The sequence below is a fragment of the Schistocerca cancellata genome, chromosome 6 (genome assembly GCF_023864275.1).
Source record: "Schistocerca cancellata isolate TAMUIC-IGC-003103 chromosome 6, iqSchCanc2.1, whole genome shotgun sequence".
Lineage (NCBI taxonomy): Eukaryota > Metazoa > Arthropoda > Insecta > Orthoptera > Acrididae > Schistocerca > Schistocerca cancellata.
Window position 1 is genome coordinate 617,214,066 of NC_064631.1, and position 22,539 is coordinate 617,236,604.

Below are 22,539 nucleotides of genomic sequence, written 5' to 3' on the forward strand. Positions count from 1 at the left end.
CTGTCTCCATGAAATTCCGTGAGTCTCCCGTGATAAAAACAGCTCTGATGATATACTGTCTGGTCTTTTATCAAGAATAAATTAATGTATCCTGAAATCTTAGATTAGGGTGGTCGGATATAGTCTGCAAAACCTGTAAGGGTGTTGCAGGCGATGTTGTGCTCAGTAATATTTGTTAAGAAAAAAATTCGATTCGTTGCGCCATTTACGAATTATTTAGCATTGAAGTTAGGCAGTCAGGTAGTCGCGCGCGCCAATTTAAGTACCCTCCGAAAGACAACGTCGCCAAAAATGTTCTCCGTTTGGTTTCCTCAAAGCCGACAAACGTAACTTTCGCTGAACCAGCCTAAATTTATCACCTCAGAAAAAGGCACATTTTAACTGGTGGTGACCATCTGAACAAGTGATAACTCACGAATCCACAGTTGTCTCTGTATTACCGCATTTCAGCCCGGGCAAGTACTTGAATTTGGGATCCTGACTACCTGATTGGGTATCTTAAATGATAAATAAATCGGAAACGGTTCAATGTATTGAACTATTTTCCGAACAATTATTTCGCAGCACAACCTCCTTGCAACATCGTTACAATCTTTTCAGACTATCTCTGGCCAACCTTTTTATGACTAAGCGTAGATCCCGGAATACTGTACCCAACTTATAGTTGCAGGTTGCCTATCTAACGGCTTCGAAGGGGAAATTTGATTTCAATTCTTCGCGTATTATTGACAGAATGTATAATATTAAAATGTTGTCATAATTTACTCATTAAGAGACATATCTTACGTTAAAAGTTTTAAAAAATAAGACAAGTATTGCAATAATATAAACAATGTTTTTCCTGGGCCAGCTTAAGTGACGGCGCCCAAATACCCGGATCTTATTCGTCTTATGGAGAATGAAAGCACTTGTTGACTTCCAACGAACACTAAACGTAATTTCAAACCTTTACGAAATTTTTTTCTCGCCGACATTCCCCACAAAGTTATGGAAGGAAAAAAAGTTTATTGTTTACTATTTTTTCGATACTGCTGCAGTAAAACTTCAGCATCACACATGAATTTTTAAATTGTTACTTCTTTACTATCAAATCTATTCACAACATAGTTTGCAAACAATATCCACATGTATCGTTGAATGAAACTGCAAAGGTGCATTATTGTACGACTTAGCTCAGGTAATATGACGTCATAGATATTTAGATGCGTGGAAAACTAGCTTCTGCTTTATGTACCACGGCGTAAAATTTCAACATCAAGAATGACGGTTTAATTTATAGTTCTTTAATACTAACTATGTTCGGACCACACTTTGCAGACAATATCTACATACATCACTGAATGTATCTGCAAAACGGTATCATCATACGGCACACCAAAATACCGAGTTACGGGATCGAATCTCGGTGGAACCACAGATTTTTCAATCTTCGTTTCGACCTAGCACTCGACTCTCAATTCTCAGTTATGTGTGGAGTCACCAGAAGTCGCCAGAAACAACACATGGTTCTGATCACATGTCTACAGGTCTCCTTCCCCCAGTCGGATAACTGGGGTAGGATGGAGACACGCATCTTGCCGAAGTGGCAGCCAATAACAAGACTTGCGCCAGGCCATTGAGCCATACGAAATGGTTATTATTATGTATACACATAATCCGTCTGTACGGAACCCTCATGGCGCTAGTCGTACTCGCACTCGTCTGCTTTTTTTTCCCACAACCAGAGCACCCAGCGACCTCCTACAGATTTGGAGCATAATTGTAAAACTTTTCTAAGCTTTTCCCCTTTGCGTGCTAATCGTCACATTCTTACCAGATTAACTCATATATAAACAAATCAATCTTTTGAAACTGTTATGCACGAGGGGCATTCAATAAATAATGCAACCTATTTATCTGAAAGCAGGTTTATTTTGTTCGCTATTACAATCCATCATATTATTCCCGACACGTTTGGCAACAAAATACTATTTTTCAACGTAATCTCCGTTCAATGGTACGGACTTACGCCAACTTACTGGGAGGGCCAGAATGCCCAAATGGCACCACTCTACTGTTCGACTTCGGAGCCGTCTTGCTGCTCCGACAACCTCCCCATCATCCACGTATTGCTTCCGCAGAGGGCATTCTTCACTGGACCAGTCTGGTTGTTCTTTACGGTCTTCTGTTAGGCGGCGAGGAACCCAGTGGCACACACCTCTGACTACTACAAGATGTGGACTAATATGTCAATAGTACCCAAGTCCGGGTGAGCATCGAAGTGGTTGATTCCAATCCATCGATCACCTCAAATGAGAGTGTCCGCACGTTCGAACATTGGAATACTCACAGCGGTGTGCGACCGGACGACAAGCGGGAGATCAGGTTGGTTGGCGTGTCTTGTTGCGATGGTGGCAGACGCCTCGACGGACGACTCAGTGTGCTTTTGTTCACTGACGGGACTTCGTAGATATTCTGCGAGCTCCACCTGTCGGAACTTCATGGGAGTATTGGGGCTGAAGCGGGAATTTTGAACATGGTTTCACAACAAATTTCTCATTTTTCAGCTGAAATTGGTAGAGGAATTCCGGCCGCTGTGGCCGAGCGGTTCTAGGCGCTTCAGTCCATAACCGCGCTACTGCTATGGTCGCAGGTTCGAATCCTGCCTCGGGCATGAATGTGCGTGATGGTTAGTTAGTTTTAAGTGGTTCTAAGTCTAGGGGACTGATGACCTCAGATTTTAAGTCGCATAGTGCTTAGAGCCATTTCAACTATTTGAACTTACTGAACGCACCTCGTACGTGAGATTTCGAGTCTTTAAAGAATCTGGGGTTAACTTTTATAATCTAAAACTCTACCTATTTTACAATTAGTTGAAAATTGGATTTGAGGTCTTTCCTACTGCGGGTTTCCTCATCTTTAGATGTAGATAGAGGGTAGATTTTTCGATTAAGCTATTTCAGACTGTATCTTGTGAAATAGTCCATCTGGATACGATTCACCATGAAGTACCATTTAGTAAATAATTCCGCGTTTCACATTCTTGGAGAGAATTAACATTTCTATCCGCATCTATCGCAAAACGCGAATTTTTCAGGTCACTAAATATCTACCCTGATTTTTATGTAGTGATAAAAGTTTTCCATTCTGCAGAGCGTGGCATCAAAAGTAGAAACATAGATGTAGATGCTACACTTACTAAGGTTAATGAAATTCCACTAAGAAGGAAGTCACGCAATAGCATTGGCAAATAAGAGTGTAAATTGATTATGGAAGTACCGAGGTGTGCCAGTAAGGGTATGTCATTGAAGTAAGTCACAGCAGACTCCATTACATTACGTCAACTCCGTATTGAAAGGGAGCGTGCTGACCCGCCAGCAGCCTGTCGTTGTTGGCCGTACAGGTGGTACCGGACAGGCCTATCAGCCCGCCGCACGCTTCGTAATTAGCATATAGCGATGGGCATCGTGTCAGCCGCGGAGCGTATTTCGCAGGGGGAGCGGCCTGTCTCGTTTGCATTAGCGGTGATTGTCGCCCGCAGCCCGCGGCTGGTTATCTTCGGCCTATTACGCCGGCTGAGCGCCGCCAGGAAGCGGGCCGTATTGATCGGCGCGCCGCCCATTAAGATGCGCCGAGTAGCGCCACGTCCTTCACACTCGGCAATTAGTAGGCCGGCCCGCCCCGGGGTTCGCGGCGGCGCCACACACAGAAAGTCAATTACCGGCGGCGGCGCGCGCGGCCGGGCCCCGTACAGACACCGCGGCGCGCAGGGCTGCGCTCACGTAATGAAACACGGAGGGGGCTGCGCTCGCGCCAGTTGCGAAAAGGTCAAATTTTCCTCTGACGGTAAGAGGAAAAAAAGATTTGTTTGTGCTTTCCACAGAAATGTCTCGGAGTACACAATAAGGCCAGTACAATAATTAGTGTATAATTAGCGGAAGGGTAACTTTGATGAGAACGTCAGCTACACGACACTGAAATGAGGGATATTTATCCTCCTTTTGACATTTATCTGCATTTGCTTTACATCAACGAGCCTTAAGAGGCAAAATATCGGTAAAATTAAATAACATCTGCAGCAGGACGACTGCTCTTATAAAAGCGACAGGCGAACTGAAACTAGATATGGACAAACAAGACGCGCAAATTCCGTGCTGTTTGGAATTCAGAAAAGATTCCGACACTATCAAATTTGACATTCTATTTGCGAAACTCGAAAGCCAGTGCTGTTTTTAAAGGACCGTGCAGTGGTTTCGCTCATATATTACATCTCTCCAACAGCGTCTAATACTAATAATCGAAAGAAGAAAATCACAGTGGAGGTATGTTGTATCAGGGATCTTATTAGAATCAGTACTGGGTTCATTACTGTCGTTCATTATACATTAACGATATGTCAACTGTTCTAAATGGTTCAAATGGCTCTGAGCACTATGGGGCTTAGCATCTGAGGTCATCAGTCCCCTAGAACTTAGAACTACTTAAACCTAACTAACCTAAGGACATCACACACATCCATGCCCGAGGTAGGATTCGAACGTGCGACCGTAGCAGTCGCGCGGTTCCGGACTGAAGCGCCTAGAACCTTTCGGCCACCTCGGCCGGCGTCAACTGTTCTCTCTCATTGCATGTGTTACCTATACGCTGATGACATTTAGCTGTACGAAACTGCAAGTCCAGAATACCTGTGCACAGCCACCCAACGTATAACCCGCACAACCATCCAATGTACGAATGCTGATTTACTGGCCTTCTCACAGGCGTCACAGAACTCAGCTTTCAAACAGAAGCCACCGCAAATTCAGGCACTTTTATTTGCTCAAAATTGCCTTCTTATCCCTCAGTTCAAAGGACCTCTTCCATCTCTAGTCGTAAGTAACACAGAAATAATTATTTCTTCCTTTGCCAAGAGGCCGTGAAAATTTTTGAGCGTCACTTACATTCGAAACAACTTACAGTTTCACTCTGTACCGAGGTGTCATAGCCTCCCAATGCAATATGCAAACATTAAAAGGTATTTATTCTCGAGCTTAGAAAGGAACTCGTAGGCTCTAGTATTCTAAGTAACTGATGATGGTAATGATATTCTGCTATGGCTTTGATATGAGAACTCGCGCAGAATGAAACTGGCGATGTATGCTTCTATTTCATATACTGTACCTGTGACAGTCCATGTTTCGATCATATCACTGCCGCCTAAGAACATACCATGGCTTCGTAAACGTATGTGTGGAGACCATCATACCCTGTCATTACTGTATCGTCTGCACAGTTCACTGTTTTTCCTCTTATTCAACTTCAACGATTCTTTATGAGCATCCAAGCATAAATACTAGCACTGATCAAAGTAATGTCATCTCTATACCACTACATAACGCAGTAATCCTATGAAAATCATTTACTGTATCAGGAAAGCAAATATGGACTGACCGTTCACAAAATCTCGGAGAAATTACTGTCCTTTCCACTTTCAGTCGCAGTCACTGTATCTTCCATGTACTTTACTTGCCTGCAACTCAATCTACTGAAACCCCATCCAGCCACCATCCCAAATCACGTTGCCCTTCCTCTAGTCAACAGAATGCTCTAAAAAGTTGCTGCCAGTTCAAACATCTCCTCTGGTATTATTCTTTGTATTTCTGATAATATTACATGGCATGGAAGATACTAAACTACTTAATATTATCGTTTTTCTTATGGTAGTCTATTATTGTTGTTATTTATTATTGCTATTATTCACTTTTATTACTGTTCTTGATAATTATTTTTGTGTTGGCTGAAGAGCCAACACCGTGTTACTATTGGAGGCCGAAATGCACGCGTTTAGGTCACGCAGACTGGCGTGAGGAGGGAAGGACTATACTGACGTGAGGTCTGGAACATGACAAGGAATTAGAATTCAGAAAGCGGACGTAGCTAGTTAATACTTAACTTTAATCCATTTATGATGAACGTCACTCTTGACGGTACATGATTCACAATGTCAATATCAATAGTAACTCAATATGGCGCCTTGATAGGTCGTAGCAAACGACGTAGCTGAAGGCTATGCTATACTGTCGTCTCTGCAAATGAGAGCGTATTTAGTCAGTGAACCATCGCTAGCAAAGTCGGCTGTACAACTGGGACGAGTGCTAGGGAGTCTCTCTAGACCTGCCGTGTGGCGGCGCTCGGTCTGCAATCACTGATAGTGGCGACACGCGGGTCCGATGTATACTAACGGAGCGCGGCCGATTTAAAGGCTACCACCTAGCAAGTGTGGTGTCTGGCGGTGACACCACAATTATAATAATAATTATAACAGTATCTCAAAAGTACTTAACTGAACTTCTAAGTATGCATAATCTTTGAGAATGTATTGGAATAGTTGTTGATATGTTCCTGGTTTGATGTAAGTGAGTGCCACAGTCCGGTCAGTCAGTAAATGAATAAATAAAAAAATAAAATTCTTCCGTCTCAGATTTTTTACTATTTAGCTTGAAATCTGGACGGTCGTGTTGAAATATTATTGATGTGATCCTCTAAATCCTGAGATGCGGTTGTAAATAAACCATTCACGTCATATGCCTGAAATTTACACAAGTATCTGTAACGCCCGTGTAGTGGTTGGTATATTTTATTTCGTGAGCTATAATGCATCATGCATCAGTTGTCAGAAAACTGCGCCTCTTTTTTGTTAGGTCAAAACAATTATGGCAATCAGACTTCATTAGATTGGTCGTAATTGCTCAAACCCATTAATGTAACATCTACTTTGACAGAGTGGAAGATATTAGTGACGGAAAAACACAGGTTAAGGAGACAGCTAGCGACACTCTTTTTCCGTCGCGTAATTAATCTGTAAGCTTGGCCACGAAAAATGTCCGTCTTCAGCAACCGACTGCCCACTATCTCAGTGACTGTTCTTTTCTATAGCCGACCCCTACTTCTCTCAGCCCTCGCGCACTCGTTCGCGGACTCGTCACGAAGTAAAATTTATATTAAGTCACAAAGGAATTACAGACGTTGGCTGCAAGTGGATATTGATTTAAATCAATGGAGAAAGTTGAAATTATGTGCAGGACCGGGATTCAAAGTAGGGTCTCCCACTTACTAGGCAGATGCGCTAACCAGTACGCCATCCGGACACAGTGATCATCGCAATTGCACGGACTACCCTAGCACGCCTCCCTTCAGATCCAAATTCTCAACTTATCCACACACTACAAATGTAGTATCCCTTGCCCAATATCATCATTGTTTGCGGCATTTTGCCGATTCCCGTAAGTGTTAGTCCTTGTGCATCCACACTGAAGAGATAATTGTACAGGGTGATTAAAAAAGAATACCACAACTTTAGGAATTTAGAACTCTGCAACGACAAAAGGCAAAGCTAAGCACTATCTGTCGGCGAATTAAGGGAGCTATAAAGTTTCATTTAGTTGTACATTTGTTCGCTTGAGGCGCTGTTGACTAGGCGTCAGCGTCAGTTGATGCTAAGATGGTGACCGCTCAACAGAAAGCTTTTTGTGTTATTGAATACAGCAGAAGTGAATCGACGACAGTTGTTCAGCGTGCACTGAGAATCCGCGGGAAACAGCTCAGTATGAGCGTGACTCGAAGATGAACGTTTTCTGTGCCATTTCAGCCAATAAAGTTTTTGGTCCCTTTTTTTTCGAAGGTGCTACTGTAACTGGACTATAGTATCTGGAGATGTTAGAGAATTGGCTGTTCCCTCAGCTCGAACAAGAAGTACAACAATTCATATTTCAGCAGGATGGAGCGCCACCACATTGGCACTTATCTGTCCGTAACTACCTGAACGTCAACTACCCGAGGCGATGGATCGGCCGCCAGGCAGCCCATGACAAGGCACTTCATCACTGGCCTCCAAGAAGCCCTGATCTTACCCCCTGCGATTTTTTCTTATGGGGGTATGTTAAGGATATGGTGTTTCGGCCACCTGTCCCAGCCACCATTGATGATTTGAAACGAGAAATAACAGCAGCTATCCAAACTGTTACGCCTGATATGCTACAGAGAGTGTGGAACGAGTTGGAGTATCGGGTTGATATTGCTCGAGTGTCTGGAGGGGGCCATATTGAACATCTCTGAAATTGTTTTTGAGTGAAAAAAAAAACCTTTTTAAATACTCTTTGTAATGATGTATAATAGAAGGTTATATTATGTTTCTTTCATTAAATACACATTTTTAAAGTTGTGGTATTCTTTTTGAATCACCCTGTATATATGTGATATCTGTTATTTCGGATCGGATATCGATCTTTGATTTACAATTGAGCTCAGAAGAATGTCTCATTTCATTCTCGGGTTATTGGGCTTTCGTACAACGCAGAAATTCACGTTCTTGCGCATCGTGAATCGCGTTGTCATAACAATCGTCACATCTCATAAGCAATTCAAGTTAGCGAAACTAGGTTTCCTGCGAACTGTATGACTCAATGAGGCACATATATTGTGCGATAAATACTCGAAACTTATTTATTCACCGAGGTATGGAAACAACTCGTCTACAGGAATGAGAGATTGGCGTCTCAGGGCGCATCCAGAAGTCCATAGTACCGCAGGAAAATGGAAGAGGCACATTTATACACGTCCCCATCACCTGGGGAACTGCGTAGCAGGACGTGTAAACACGCCCACAGCAGAGAAACGGTTATTATATTAAGACCTCGTGTGGTTCAGAATAGTACAGAAAATTGGCATGAACTTCCTGTGTTTGCACTGTTCTATTTTAGTCTTATATGTTCATAATTTTAACAGTTCACGACTTTATAAAATAATGTAAAGACGTGATTTTTGAATCTGCCTTCTCATTTACCATCAACGACAGACTTCTTGTCTGACTGCATGGCCACTCAAAATGAGTGTTGTCAAGAACAACAGAACCAGAGATGCAAGGTCTGTCACAGCCAGAACCAGTACGCGAATAATTCGAAAAGGTAGCACAATTAACAATGGATAATACAGAACTGTGTGGGTTGGTGGAATCGTGATCATCACAACGGGGTGTTGATTTGTCAGTTGCAAGTTTAATTGCTCCTTTTTCTGTTACGGCAACCGAGAATGTGTAGGCCTTTGCAGGACACCTTGGAAATCTGGCTCAAATGGAATTTTGGTTTACTAAGGAATTATTGTGTTTTGCAAAACTGAGACTAACAGGGGAAGCTAAAAAGTTACGTAGTGTATACAGAAGCTAATAAGAGAGCCACAACATTCGAAGAATTTAATGGAGGGTTGATTCAGAGATACAAGAAACGAAGTAGTGTAGATACCGTAGGGAACAATTCGGTGTAGTAACTAAGTGAAATACAGATACTTTGGAACAGTTTTCTAGATAGGATAAGGAAAATTGATGGATGTACCTGTGAATGAGGACAGGATGCTCCAGTTAATGAAATTATTTTGCAAGAAGCTGACCAGAGGGTGCTTGATGCTCTTTTTAGGCGAGTTTAATACAGAAATGTCAAGATGTGTACAGACAGGAATCTGACGGATATGCCGACAGTAGTGCTGGTCGCTATAGAGTGCCAGGAGATGGATTTGTAGCTTGCATGCAGGGTAAACGGGCAGTGTTTGCAACTGATATAAAATGTTTCAGATGTGGACGAAGGGGGCATGTAAGGAGGCATTGCCGTCAGTCCCAGGGTGATGTGGATAAAATGTGAGGAATTAATAGTTTTAGAAGAAGAGGACTGGGGAATAATAAGGTGTTAAACGCCATCAGGAAGTGCAGGTCCACCTAAGGTCATTCGCAGTAAGACTAGATGCTACGAAATCGTATTCAGGGTGGATTGTGCGGCAAGAGGAATAGTAGGATATTGTTGGACACAGGGACGCACATTCGGTCGCCCGTAGTGATCTGCTGAAACCTAAGCGAGGGGACTCACCACGCTACAGGTTGCTAAGTTAAAGGGGGTGGTATTGTAAGCGTACAAGAAACTAAGGATGAAAAGAAGGTACCTGTTTTATAGACGGTTATAGCGTACAGGACATAGGTTTATCAAAGACGTTGTTAATCGCTAATATGCGTATCATGGAAGAAGAAGAATGGAACACGAGGGCTGTCAGCTACCCACAATCGCGAAACGCCACTGATGCTGCATGAAGAGGAAAAATGAAGCTCCTAGGGGGAAGTAATAGTGAACAGACGAAAAAATTACTTTTTAAATTTAAGGATTGATTTTTTCCAAACGAGCCATTAGCAACTACGCGTATTGCACAGCAACATAAACCAACAGGAAATGACTCACCAGTCTACCACAAACCATACAGAGCACCTTCGTACTGACAGCCAATATTGGAGGAATTTGTCGATAAACAGCGGGAAGATGGAATAACAGAAAGGGGGTAAATAGTGCGTGGGAAGCAGGAATAGTCATTGCGCCACAAAAAAAGTCAATGGATGGAACACGAAAATATAAGTTTCGTTGTGATTATAGACATCTAGATGTGAAATCCATAACGGACGCCTACCCTTTGCCAAACGTCACAGAAACCTTGGAACATTTGAGGCAAAGAGAATATTTTTCAACAATGGACTCGAAGAGTGACTATCACCAGACAGATGTTGCAACGCAGAACCGACACAAAACAGCGTGTTCGGCACCCTGAAAAATTACCAATTCAGAAGAATGTCATTTGGAATAAAAAGTGGACCTGGAAAGTTTCAGAGACTGTAGGACTGAGAACTCAGATGATTAGAACTACGGCAACTCTTATGTCAACGACATAATCGTTCATGGAGGTGAAATGGAACAGGATATGCAGCGATTAAAGGAAGTATTCCCAAGTTTGGAAGCAGCGAAGTTATCAATGAGTACAGAAAGTGAGTACAGGAAATGGTACCATACCTAGGTCATGTAATAAGTAAAGATGGGGCTGAGATAGACTCAAGATTAATTAGAGCTGTGCATTCATTTTCTGTACCTGAATCTGTAAAAGTGTTGCAATATATCTTAGGACTCGCTAACTATTACAATTGGCTTGCAAAAGAATTTGCGGATATTGCCGGACCATTGAAACAATTGTTAAAAAAGGGTACCAAATCTGTATGGTCAGAAGAGTGCCAGCATGCTTTTGAGGATAGAATCTTTAACATTGAGACCGATATTGGTATTTCCGGATTTTTATAGAGAATTAGTTTTATCATGTGATGCATCAAACTGTGCACTTACCTGTGTGTCGTCACAAGAGGTAGAACAAGGGGAAACTTACACATCAAGACAACTTAATTTTGCTGAAAAAAGTTACTCCACAATGGAGGAAAAGATGCTAAGCCTTATTTATAGAATCACACATTCCAAATGTTATCTGTACTGTAAAAATTTTAGAATAATAACAGATCATATGGCATTAAAACGGTTGTTGTGGTTAACGTTAAAGGATACTCCTAGTAGTTTGATGTGATTGGCAGTAAGACTAACCGAATCTGATTTCGAAGTCACACATCAACCTGGGAAGAAGCACGTGAACGAGGATGGCTTAAGTAGAAAAGTAGCAGTATTACATGTTGGAGGTAATGAGCATCAGAAAAGGCAAACTGCCAGAGAGCGGATGACGAATGTAAGCAGTATTTTAAGCAGTCACAGTTTTGTGAACAGCGTTGGTTGCTCTGCAGAGAAACCATGTAGGGACTCTGGGTAGTGGTACCAGCAAATCTAAAAGATAGAGTGCTACAAGTAGCTCATGATAACATATTAGCGGGTCATGGAGATTGCAGATCAACAAATACAAGAGGAGCAGAAAGGTATTGGTGGAGAAATAGGCAGACGGATGTAAGCCAGTATGTGCGGAACTGCATACAGTGCACATACAGAGCGGATTTGTGTCCAACAAAAGTACCATTACAGAGGTTTCCAGAGGCATTAGCACCCTGCAAGGAGTAAGTACGTACCCACAATCATAGATCATTTTTCAAGATACGTAGAAATATTCGCGATACCAAACGAGCTGACAGAAAGTGTGGCACAAGCACTGAAGTTCGGAATGTCTGAAACAATAGTAACGGATCAGGGAACAAACTTCATATCAGATCTAAAATGTGGAATTTTGCTACCGAACGTGAAGAAATTGAGGACGAGTCCTCTCCATCCACAACCCAATGGAAGAACTGAAAGAGTTTATAGGATAATTGGTAAGCTTGGAATGTACGTTGACTCGCATCACACCTATTGGGATGTCTATTTGAAGTATGTCGCCTCCGACCACAACTCAGAACAGCATATGAATATAGGATTATCGCCACATGACGTAATATATGGTCGTAAAATGCCACCGCAGTTCCGCATGTTGAAACCGAACGAAGGGAAGACTGGAGAGTCTGTTAAGGAATCTGCCAGAGTGATTAGGGAAATTTGGAATAGAGCACGGACGGCAAATAGCCGATCAATGGAGAAACAAGAAGAAGCAGTGGTCCATACGGCAAGAATGCCACAATATGAGGTCATTAAGTGGGCGATTCTATCAATTTCGTATACGCCGGAGGGAAAGACAAAGAAGTTTTTTAGAAAGTGTCAGGGGCCATACTACATGGGAGAGACTGCGTTGCCAATAATGTCTAGATTCAGTTGCCGACGAGAACGACAATTTTGCTTGTAGGACTACTGAAACATTTTCAAGGGAGTCCAGAAGTTGTTCCAGGGATAGGAGATGCGGACCAGAAATGGAGAGAGGAGAAAGGTATCTGAAGATATACAGGAGGTTGTGAATGAAAGGGTAACGAGGAATCCGTACGGATTAAGGCCTAGGGGATAGTCATTTAATATATTTTTCTGTTAGGTATAGTTTTACTGTAATTAGTATATGCAACTGCGGAGCAGCAATGAATTTAAGGTGGAGGAAAGTAATAAGCTTTCCTGCCCGAAGGTGAGATGTATAGAATAGGGGTGGAATCGATCGTTACTGAACCAGCATCTTGAAGAGGGAGTACTGTTCGCCAAGCAGGAAAACTTAATGATCACCAGTCATCACTGGGTGATACACGTGGTATTCAACGCATGGGAGATGCCTAAGGGTGTGAGAAGATTGGAAGAAGAATTCGAAAGATTCCGTCAGGGAACGGAAAGACACGAGGTACTCAAAGGAAGTGCTGGGGTCTGCCAGAGAGTACATGGAGCGTACGAGAAGTTAAGAGTGAGCTGACCTAAGTACTGGGGGTTATTCCACATACTCGAAGAAAGAGGGCTTAGATCGACGCTGGAGGTCGGTTAACGACAAAAATATTTGAGACTGCTGATGAGGAAGACATTCGAAGGGCGAACGACATCGTAGAAGAGGTTAAGCAGTGGGCAAAAGGAAACAAAGCCGTGACTAATTGGCTCACTATGCAGGTTGCAAGTTCAGGGAAGGATGTGCTGAATGACACACGACTACAGCGACAAGTAACTGGAGAACTAATGCAGTATGGCAGAGCTGCAGAAGGGGCAGTTAATCAGTCTATCAGGGAACTACAAACCGAATTAGAAGTCTCAGATAGGGAAGTAGTAATGACAAAATGGTAGCCGTCCGTAAAAGATAGTTTTTGGGAAGCACAAGGTAAGGTAACAGAACTACAGGAAGCTATGCAGCAGACTGTAGGAAGCCAGCTAGGGGTGAACTCGTCGCCGGAGTAGTATTTAGAGGGTCTAAAGAAACTATAGAAGGAACTACCGGCGAAGTTGGGTTTGGTTTCAGCACCCGAGCACAAAAAGCTACCTTTTTAATTGAAGGTAGCCATAGCATTGGTGAGAACTGTTAGAGCGAAAGTTTACATTTACGTTTCTATTCCAGTAGCAAGGAAACAAGCTCATTATGAGTGCTACGTAGTTCATGCATATGCTGTCAATTAATTTATATTGAAGGGATCTGCAAGAGTAAAAACGCAGCAGCTATTATTAATTGCAAGAGAGAGGGAGATGTGTACAAGTGGAGGAAGCAAAGTTATAAAAATGCTGCCGAAGGAATATCACAGTCGGTCCGAATATGGTAATAAGAGAGACACAGTATTCTTATGCAGTGAAACTGATAATGGGACAAAAGGAGGTAATAGAATGCAATAAAGAAGTGATCGAGCAGGAATTGTACTTTCAACGGGTGGAGGCACATTGTTTGTACATTGCCTTTGACAAGATGGCAATAATGGCTAGTTGTTTCTAGCAGGGGAAGCTTACGTCAGCAAAGAGTCTAAAATTAAACGGGAGTGGTTTGTTACTAAATAGAACTGCGTGCGACATAATGGGGCCTGCTTTCCATCTGCCCGCCACGATTTCAGATATAACTCACATAAATATTTGGCAGCGTCGTTTGTATTGGCCAGAGAAGCCCATGCAAGAATTTACCACCTACCGCAGATCTAACCAACATAAATCAAACTCTAGGGGTGGAATCAATGCAGTCTATAAACACGCTTCTGACCCAGCATGGAGGGACGAGTCTAGCTTGAATATTTATTGCAGCACGTAAATTCATCTTGGGGAAATCAATACCAGAGAGAAACATTGACAATTGTCATAGTATCAACCGCAGAGACACTTGTTCTGATGAGCATAGTCCTTGTTTTGACACATAGAAGATGAGGCACGAGACTGAGTTCAGACACAGCTGTCGTTCGGATTCCAGCGGATTGAATACCCCTAGCACAGGAACGGCAGAAGGGAGATGAATGCACAAGCGGTAATGTTAAGGATAATTGATTCTTTTACCTTGTAAGTCTGGAACAGATAGTTAGAAATTATTGTACAGTAAGCCTAGTAATGAAATAAGTTCCAAGGTGTTTGAGTTAAGGACCAGGGCAAGGGGTCCTGTAGAAATCAGTATGTTTAAGTGATAGGATTAAGGAATATAATTGTTAATATAATTTTTAAGGGGTGAAACAGGACCAGAAGTGCCAGTTTCCAGGAACTTTAGTGTAATGGATATCTAGTTCGGTCGACCCGAGGGAGTGGATCTTGATAAAAAGGAGGGCAATATAGCATATCAGCTACATTTAATCAAAAAATATGACAGAGCGGAAGTGAGTTGCAGCAGAACCAGCTGCAGGCAGGCAAGAATGTCATGCATTGTGAACCAAAGCAGGGCCGGCAGTCGCTGCGAAACAGAGCTAGCTGGGCTCAGTATAACAATAGCTGTCCCTGCTATATGGAAGCCCTTCCTCACTTGTCACCAAGGAAGTGTTTAGAGAATTTGTCATAAGCCCAAAACGAACATGGCCTGGAACGTATAAGTACTCACCCACTCGTACACTAATATATACTTGTCTCAGCATCACACCCTACACCACGAGCCTGTGACACATGGAGCGACATCACAAAATGCAGTACAGGGTCCACTGTTGGATCACGGGATGGGTCAGCCTGCCCTGAATCACAAAACCCTCTGCCGTCAGAGCAGAGACCCACCCACCCAGTTGCTGGAGGAAGGTCACGGCCGCCTCCACGATACCACCACTGATGCTGCTGCATTGTCATCGCAGTTGCAGCTGGAGACGTCGCTGACAGTGGCTCTTTGTGCTGTCAGCAGCGCCGGACATCCATTGTCGCATCAGAGGCAACTGGCCACCTCCACCATTTACACACATCCTATATCTACACATGTCCTACATCTGATGTACTACGGCTGAGGACTGGACTAAAGAAGTTAATGAAACAAATCTACTGTCGTCCTGACGTCTTATTTCACTCTCCATGGGTGACAATCAAAGGGTCATCTAATACTGGACTCTCCGTTTCCAGGTGCTAATTCCGTAACATCCTGTGGTCCTGTAGTCCCGCTACGAGCCGCATCATCTCGCCTTCTCTCCACCTTACCTACAGGCAGGAAACCTATTACTATCAAATACGTCAGTTGCACGTTGTTTCAGCAAAAAATCTTCGGGTATCCTGAAGCATATGAGACACTGACCAACTCTATTAAACTCCTTGTGACTCTTTCGAAATATGGAAATTACTCGTCATACGCCTATAAGATACTGATCCAAAGTAAACACAACTGGATCGACATTAGATGTTAACTACAACTCGAAAGGAACAGAGGATTTGCAGAAGTTATGATCTGACCAGCCACTAGAAAGGAGTGCTCCATCTAGATATCTACATCTACATCCATACTCCGCAAGCCACCTGACGTTGTGTGGCGGAGGGTACCTTGAGTACCTCTATCAGTTCTCCCTTCTATTCCAGTCTCGTATTGTACGTGGAAAGAAAGATCGTCGGCATGCCTCTGTGTGGGCTCTAATCTCTCTGATTTTGTCCTCATGGTCTCTTCGCGAGATATTCGTAGGAGGGAGCAATATACTGCTTGACTCCTCGGTGAAGGTATGTTCTCGAAACTTCAACAAAAGCCCGTACCGAGCTACTGAGATATAGGTCTTCCATGATTTCCCTAAATCGATTAGAGTATATGCGAAGATGGTTTCTTTGGGAAGAAAGCAGAGAGTTAATTCCACTGTGTTGGCCATTGTTTATTGCCACTAATGATCTAGTCGCTAGCCAGACGAACTTTTCCCTTCTTGCATGAAGGAAATGAAGGACAACAGCCAGACAATTTGTTTGCAATATTTACAGCTACCTAACAGCAGTTTATAGAAAGGCTACGTATAGCAGAATCAGTCGGTTCGCCATATCTGGACTTCTGACAGTGCGATGATATACTCGCATATTGAGGCGTAAGCAACTTCGAGAATGGACGATGAATGAATGAAGAAACATGCTCATGCATCGGTTTCTAGAATCGTTGTTGTTCACACCGTCTGGCCATAGAACAGTAGACAACATCATCCCTAGAAAGTGGTGGAAAAAGACAAGTTCGATGGCAGGCTCGTTCACAAATAGCGGGGCACTATCTTGGATGTCTACTGGCTCGTTTCTTCTTGAAAGACCCCAACAATAGAACGCTTAAAAGGAGTAGATTTTGAAGACGAATCTGCTAAAATTACTTATTGTATTACCTTTCACTGCCAAAAATAATCTCTTGATGAGGTCAGACGAAATACTAACGTATATCACTGCTGGCGTCTTTGTGAAAGGATATGTGTTGTTTTTGTTGTCTTCAGTCCTGAGACTGGTTTGATGCAGCTCTCCATGCTACTCTATCCTGTGCAAGCTTCTTCATCTCCCAGTACTTACTGCAACCTACATCCTTCTGAATCTGCTTAGTGTATTCATCTCTTGGTCTCCCTCTACGATTTTTACCATCCACGCTGCCTTCCAATGCTAAATTTGTGATCCCTTCATGCCTCAGAACATGTCCTACCAACCGGTCCCTTCTTCTGGTCAAGTTGTGCCACAAGCTCCTCTTCTCCCCAATTCTATTCAATACCTCCTCATTAGTTACGCGATCTACCCACATAATCTTCAGCATTCTTCTGTAGCACTACATTTCGAAAGCTTCTATTCTCTTCTTGTCCAAACTATTTATCGTCCATGTTTCACTTCCATACATGGCTACACTCCATACAAACACTTTCAGAAACGATTTCCTGACACTTAAATCTATATTCGATGTTAACAAATTTCTCTTCTTCAGAAACGCTTTCCTTGCCGTTGCCAGTCTACATTTTATATCCTCTCTACTTCGACCATCATCAGTTATTTTGCTCCCCAAATAGCAAAACTCCTTTACTACTTTAAGTGTCTCATTTCCTAATCTAATTCCCTCAGCATCACCCGACTTAATTCGACTACATTCCATTATCCTCGTTTTGCTTTTGTTGATGTTCATCTTATATCCTCCTTTCAAGACACTGACCATTCCGTTCAACTGCTCTTCCAAGTCCTTTGCTGTCTCTGACAGAATTACAATGTCATCGGCGAACCTCAAAGTTTTTATTTCTTCTCCATGGATTTTAATACCTACTCCGAATTTTTCTTTCATTTCCTTTACTGCTTGCTCAATATACAAATTGAATAACAGTGGGGAGAGGCTACAACCCTGTCTCACTCCCTTCCCAACCACTGCTTCCCTTTCATGCCCCTCGACTCTTGTAAGTGCCATCTGGTTTCTGTACAAATTGTAAATAGCCTTTAGCTCCCTGTATTTTACCCCTGCCACCTTTAGAATTTGAAAGAGAATATTCCAGTCAACATTGTCAAAAGCTTTCTCTAAGTCTACAAATGCTAGAAACGTGGTTTGCCTTTCCTTAATCTTTCTTCTAGGATAAGTCGTAGGGTCAGTATTGCCTCATGTGTTCCAGTATTTCTACGGAATCCAAACTGATCTTCCCCGAGGTCAGCTTCTACTAGTTCTTCCATTCGTCTGTAAAGAATTCGCGTTAGTATTTTGTAGCTGTGACTTATTAAACTGATAGTTCGGTAATTTTCACATCTGTCAACACCTGCTTTCTTTGGGATTGGAATTATTATATTCTTCTTGAAGTCAGAGGGTACTTCGCTGGTCTCATACATCTTGGTCACCAGATGGTAGAGTTTTGTCAGGACTTGCTCTCCCAAGGCCGTCAGTAGTTCTAATGGAATGTTGTCTACTCCCAGGGCCTTGTTTCGGCTCAGGTCTTTCAGTGCTCTGTCAAACTCTTCACGGAGTATCGTATCTCCCATTTCATCTTCATCTACATTCTCTTCCATTTCTGTAATATTGTCCTCAAGTACATCGCCCTTGTATAGACCCTCTATATACTCCTTCCACCTTTCTGCTTTCCCTTCTTAGGTTAGGACTGGGTTTCCATCTGAGCTCTTGATATTCATAGAAGTGGTTCTCTTTTCTCCAAAGGTCTCTTTAATTTTCTTGTAGGCAGTATCTATCTTACCCCTAGTGCGATAAGCCTCTACATCCTTACATTTGTCCTCCAGCCATCCGTGCTTAGTCATTTTGCACTTCCTGTCAATCTCGCTTTTGAGACGTTTGTATTCCTTTTTGCCTGCTTCATTTATTGTGTTTTTATGTTTCCTCCTTTCATCAATTAACTTCAATATTTCTTCTGTTACCCAAGGATTTCTATTAGCCCTCCTCTTTTTACCTACTTGATCCTCTGCTGCCTTCACTACTTCATCCCTCAGAGCTACCCATTCTTCTTCTACTGTACTTCTTTCCCCCACTGTTGTCAATTGTTCCTTTATGCTCTCCCTGAAACTCTGTACAACCTCTGGTTCTTTCAGTTTATCCAGGTCCCATCTCCTTTAATTCCCACCTTTTTGCTGTTTCTTCAATTTTAATCTGCAGTTCATAACCAATAGATTGTGGTCAGAGTCGACATCTGCCCCTGGTTCCTAAATCTCTGTCTTACCATTATATAATCTATCTGATACCTTTTAGTATCTCCGGGATTCTTCCATGTGTACAACCTTCTTTTATGATTCTTGAACCAGGTGTTAGCTATGATTAAGTTATGCTCTATGCAAAATTCTAACAGACGGCTTCCTCTTTCATTTCTTACCCCCTAATCCATATTCACCTACTATGTTTTCTTCTCTCCCTTTTCCTACACTCGAATTCCAGTCACCCATGACTATTAAATTTTCGTCTCCCTTCACTATCTGAATAATTTCTTTTATCTCATGATACATTTCATCAATTTCTTCATCATGTGCAGAGCTAGTTGGTATATAAACTTGTACTACTGTAGTAGGCGTGGGCTTCGTGCCTATCTTGACCACAATAATGCGTTCACTATGCTGTTTGTAGTAACTTACTCGCACTCCTATTCTTTTTATTTATTATTAATCCTACTCCTGCATTACCCCTATCTGATTTTGTATTTATAACCCTGTATTCACCTAACCGAAAGTCTTGTTCCTCCTGCCACCAAACTTCACTAATTCCCACTATATCTAACTTTAACCTATCCATTTCCCTTTTTAAATTTTCTAACCTACCTGTCAACTATAGATATAGCAATTTCCACCTTTACGCACTTGGAAACGGCTAAGTTAATTATACGTGCCGCTTAGACTCTGTTGCAACGTAATGTCACCGTTTGAGGAAATAAACAGAATCTGTAGGAATTATTGGAATGTGTTATTACCCAAATACAGTATAGTGATATAAAAAATACCGCAACAGCAAGAAGGAGTTGTGCGACATAAACGAAAGTTGGTAGGCGTGTTTATAAATTTGAAAGATGATGCCTTTTCAAATTTTGAACCACTCGCATAAAAGTAGCGTTAGTAGCGCCATTGGATACGAGGAACTGATGTTCCTTCTGCGATACTGCAGAAAGACTTGGCAGGAATGTAGCTACTGTACATGATTGTGACAGCGATGGTCGCGAAATGTACAGTCCCATAGACCGGGTTCCACATGGTCACGTGACCCTATCGAGAGGGAAAATCGTCGTGTTCGGCGTATAACTCTGGCGCATCGTATTGCATCTGCAGCAGCAATTTCAACGGTAGTTGGCACTGCAGTGACACAGCGAACTGTTACAAATCAGCTACGTCAAGGACAGCTTCGATCCAGATGTCCTGTAGTGTGCATTCTACTGAGCCCACACCACCACCATTTGTGACCTCAGGGATATGAAGTGACAGCTCATTGGAGGGTAGGGTGGAGGTTTGTTATGTTTTCTGATGAAAGTTGGTTCTGCCTCGGTGTGTTTTGCTTAGAAGAAGGCCAGTTGAGGACCTGCAAACAACCCATCTGCATGCTAGACACGCTGGACCAACGTACACCTGAAGTTATCGTTTGGGGTGCTATTACGTATGACAGCAGGAGCATTCTCGCTGTCATCCCAAGCACCCTGAATGCAAATTTGTACGTCGGTCTGGTGATTCTACCTGTTGTGCTGGCATTCATGGACAGCATTCCAAAGGGTGTTTTCTCACAGGATAACGCTCGTCCACATATCGCTATTGTAATCTAACATGCTGAACAGTGTGTCGAGATGTTGCCTTGGTCTGTTCGATCACCAGGCCTGTCACCAATGGAGCACATATGGACGTCATCAGACGATAACTTAAGCCTCTTCCACAAACAGCCTTAACTGTCCCTATATTGACAGACCAAGTGCAACAGGTAGGGAATTCCATCACGTAAACTGACGTCCGCCACCTAAACAACACAATCCATGCACATATGCATGTCTGCAATCAACATTCTGGCAGTTACACCGTTTATTAATATATCAGCATTTCAGATCTGCAATGGTTTCTCGCGCGTACATTGCCCCTTGAACTTGCACTGTTAATCACTTAAATATGTTATCTACACAGATTTATTCCCGAAATTTCACTACACTGCAATAATTAATTTTTTGTACTACATTTTTTTCCGTCAGTGTATGGTTCAACGTATCGGTACACTCTTCAGCTGGTCGTCAATGATGGTGAATAATTAGTCTTCAGTAATTTATTTATGAAAGATAAAAATGGTTCAAATGGCTCTTAGCACTATGGGACTTAACTTCTGAGGTCATCAGTCCCCTAAAACTTAGAACTACCAAAACCTAAGTACCTACGGACATCACACACATCCATGCCCGAGGCAGGATTCGAACCTGCGACCGTAGCGGTCGCGCCGTTCCAGACTGAAGCGCCTAGAACCGCTCGGCCACTCCGGCCGGCTATGAAACATATATGTGTATTGATTGGATGATCTGCTATCGATAGCAAAAAGATTTTCATTGACGAAGCTGGGTGAATCTGTATCAAAACGCGTTATGATTAATGTAAAAGGTCGATTGACCACTGCAATACCATACCTGGTGTGGTACTATTGTAGGCTGTATATGTTTGCTTCGCTGACACCTTCGCACTAGCTTACTAGATTATAGTTCATCATACGATTTAGCGTACACCCTTAACCACAATGTGGCGCCACCATGAAGTTTTTAACATTAACACGTCACTGATAGAGATGGATATTGCGATTTTTATTTCATCGTATGGCTAGGGCCCCCCGTCAGGCAGACCGTTAGCCGGGTGCCGGTCTTTCAATTTGACCCCACTTCGGCGACCTGCAGTCGATGAGGGTGATAGGATGATGATGAGGACAGCACAACATCCAGTCCCTAGGCGGAGAAAATTCCCCAATCCAACCAGGAATCGAACCCAGGCCCAGAGGATTGACAATCCGTCACGCTGACTATACAGCTACCGGGGGGCGGACAATATTGCGATAACTGAGAGGAACAGATCCTAGGATGTGTACCGTGCCAAACTCTTTTGTAATTACCTACGAATCGAACCAACGTTATTTCGTATATCTACTGAAATTTAGGATCATGGTAAGCGTCTTTAGGGTCATGTAATAAAGTAAAAGCCGTTTACTTGCATATCGCAAAACTACGTTAGCTCTGTACACCAACTTGAAGTTTTTGATGTGGTTTGCTGTCCGACTGACTCAGGATGTTTCATATCAGTCAAACCCTTCGTTTAGTCTTTTAATCAAATAGTGCCATACATTTCTTTCCTAGTCTTCACTAGTCATTCAAAATTCCGATCTAATCTTCAGCATTCTGCTGTAGTACCACATTTCTGAAACCCATGTTCTCTCCTTATCTTAACTGTTAATCTCCCATGTTTGACTTCCGCTCAAGGCTACAGTCCAGAAAAGTGCCTTCAGAAAAGATTTCCTGGCACTAAATTTATATTCCATGTTTATAAATTTGTCTTTTTCACAAATTATTTTCTT

At 42.6% G+C, this 22,539-nt stretch overlaps 1 protein-coding gene across 1 annotated transcript in view; it reads left to right on the top strand.

The window, feature by feature from the left end:
* The first annotated feature begins 3,437 nt into the window (after positions 1-3,437).
* LOC126088452 (cilia- and flagella-associated protein 53-like) overlaps positions 3,438-22,539 on the top strand; it is a 212,027-nt gene continuing 192,925 nt past the window's right edge. The window contains exon 1 of the mRNA XM_049906594.1: positions 3,438-3,761. Coding sequence (XP_049762551.1) covers positions 3,438-3,761 — 324 coding nt within the window. The remainder of the gene's footprint in view (positions 3,762-22,539) is intronic.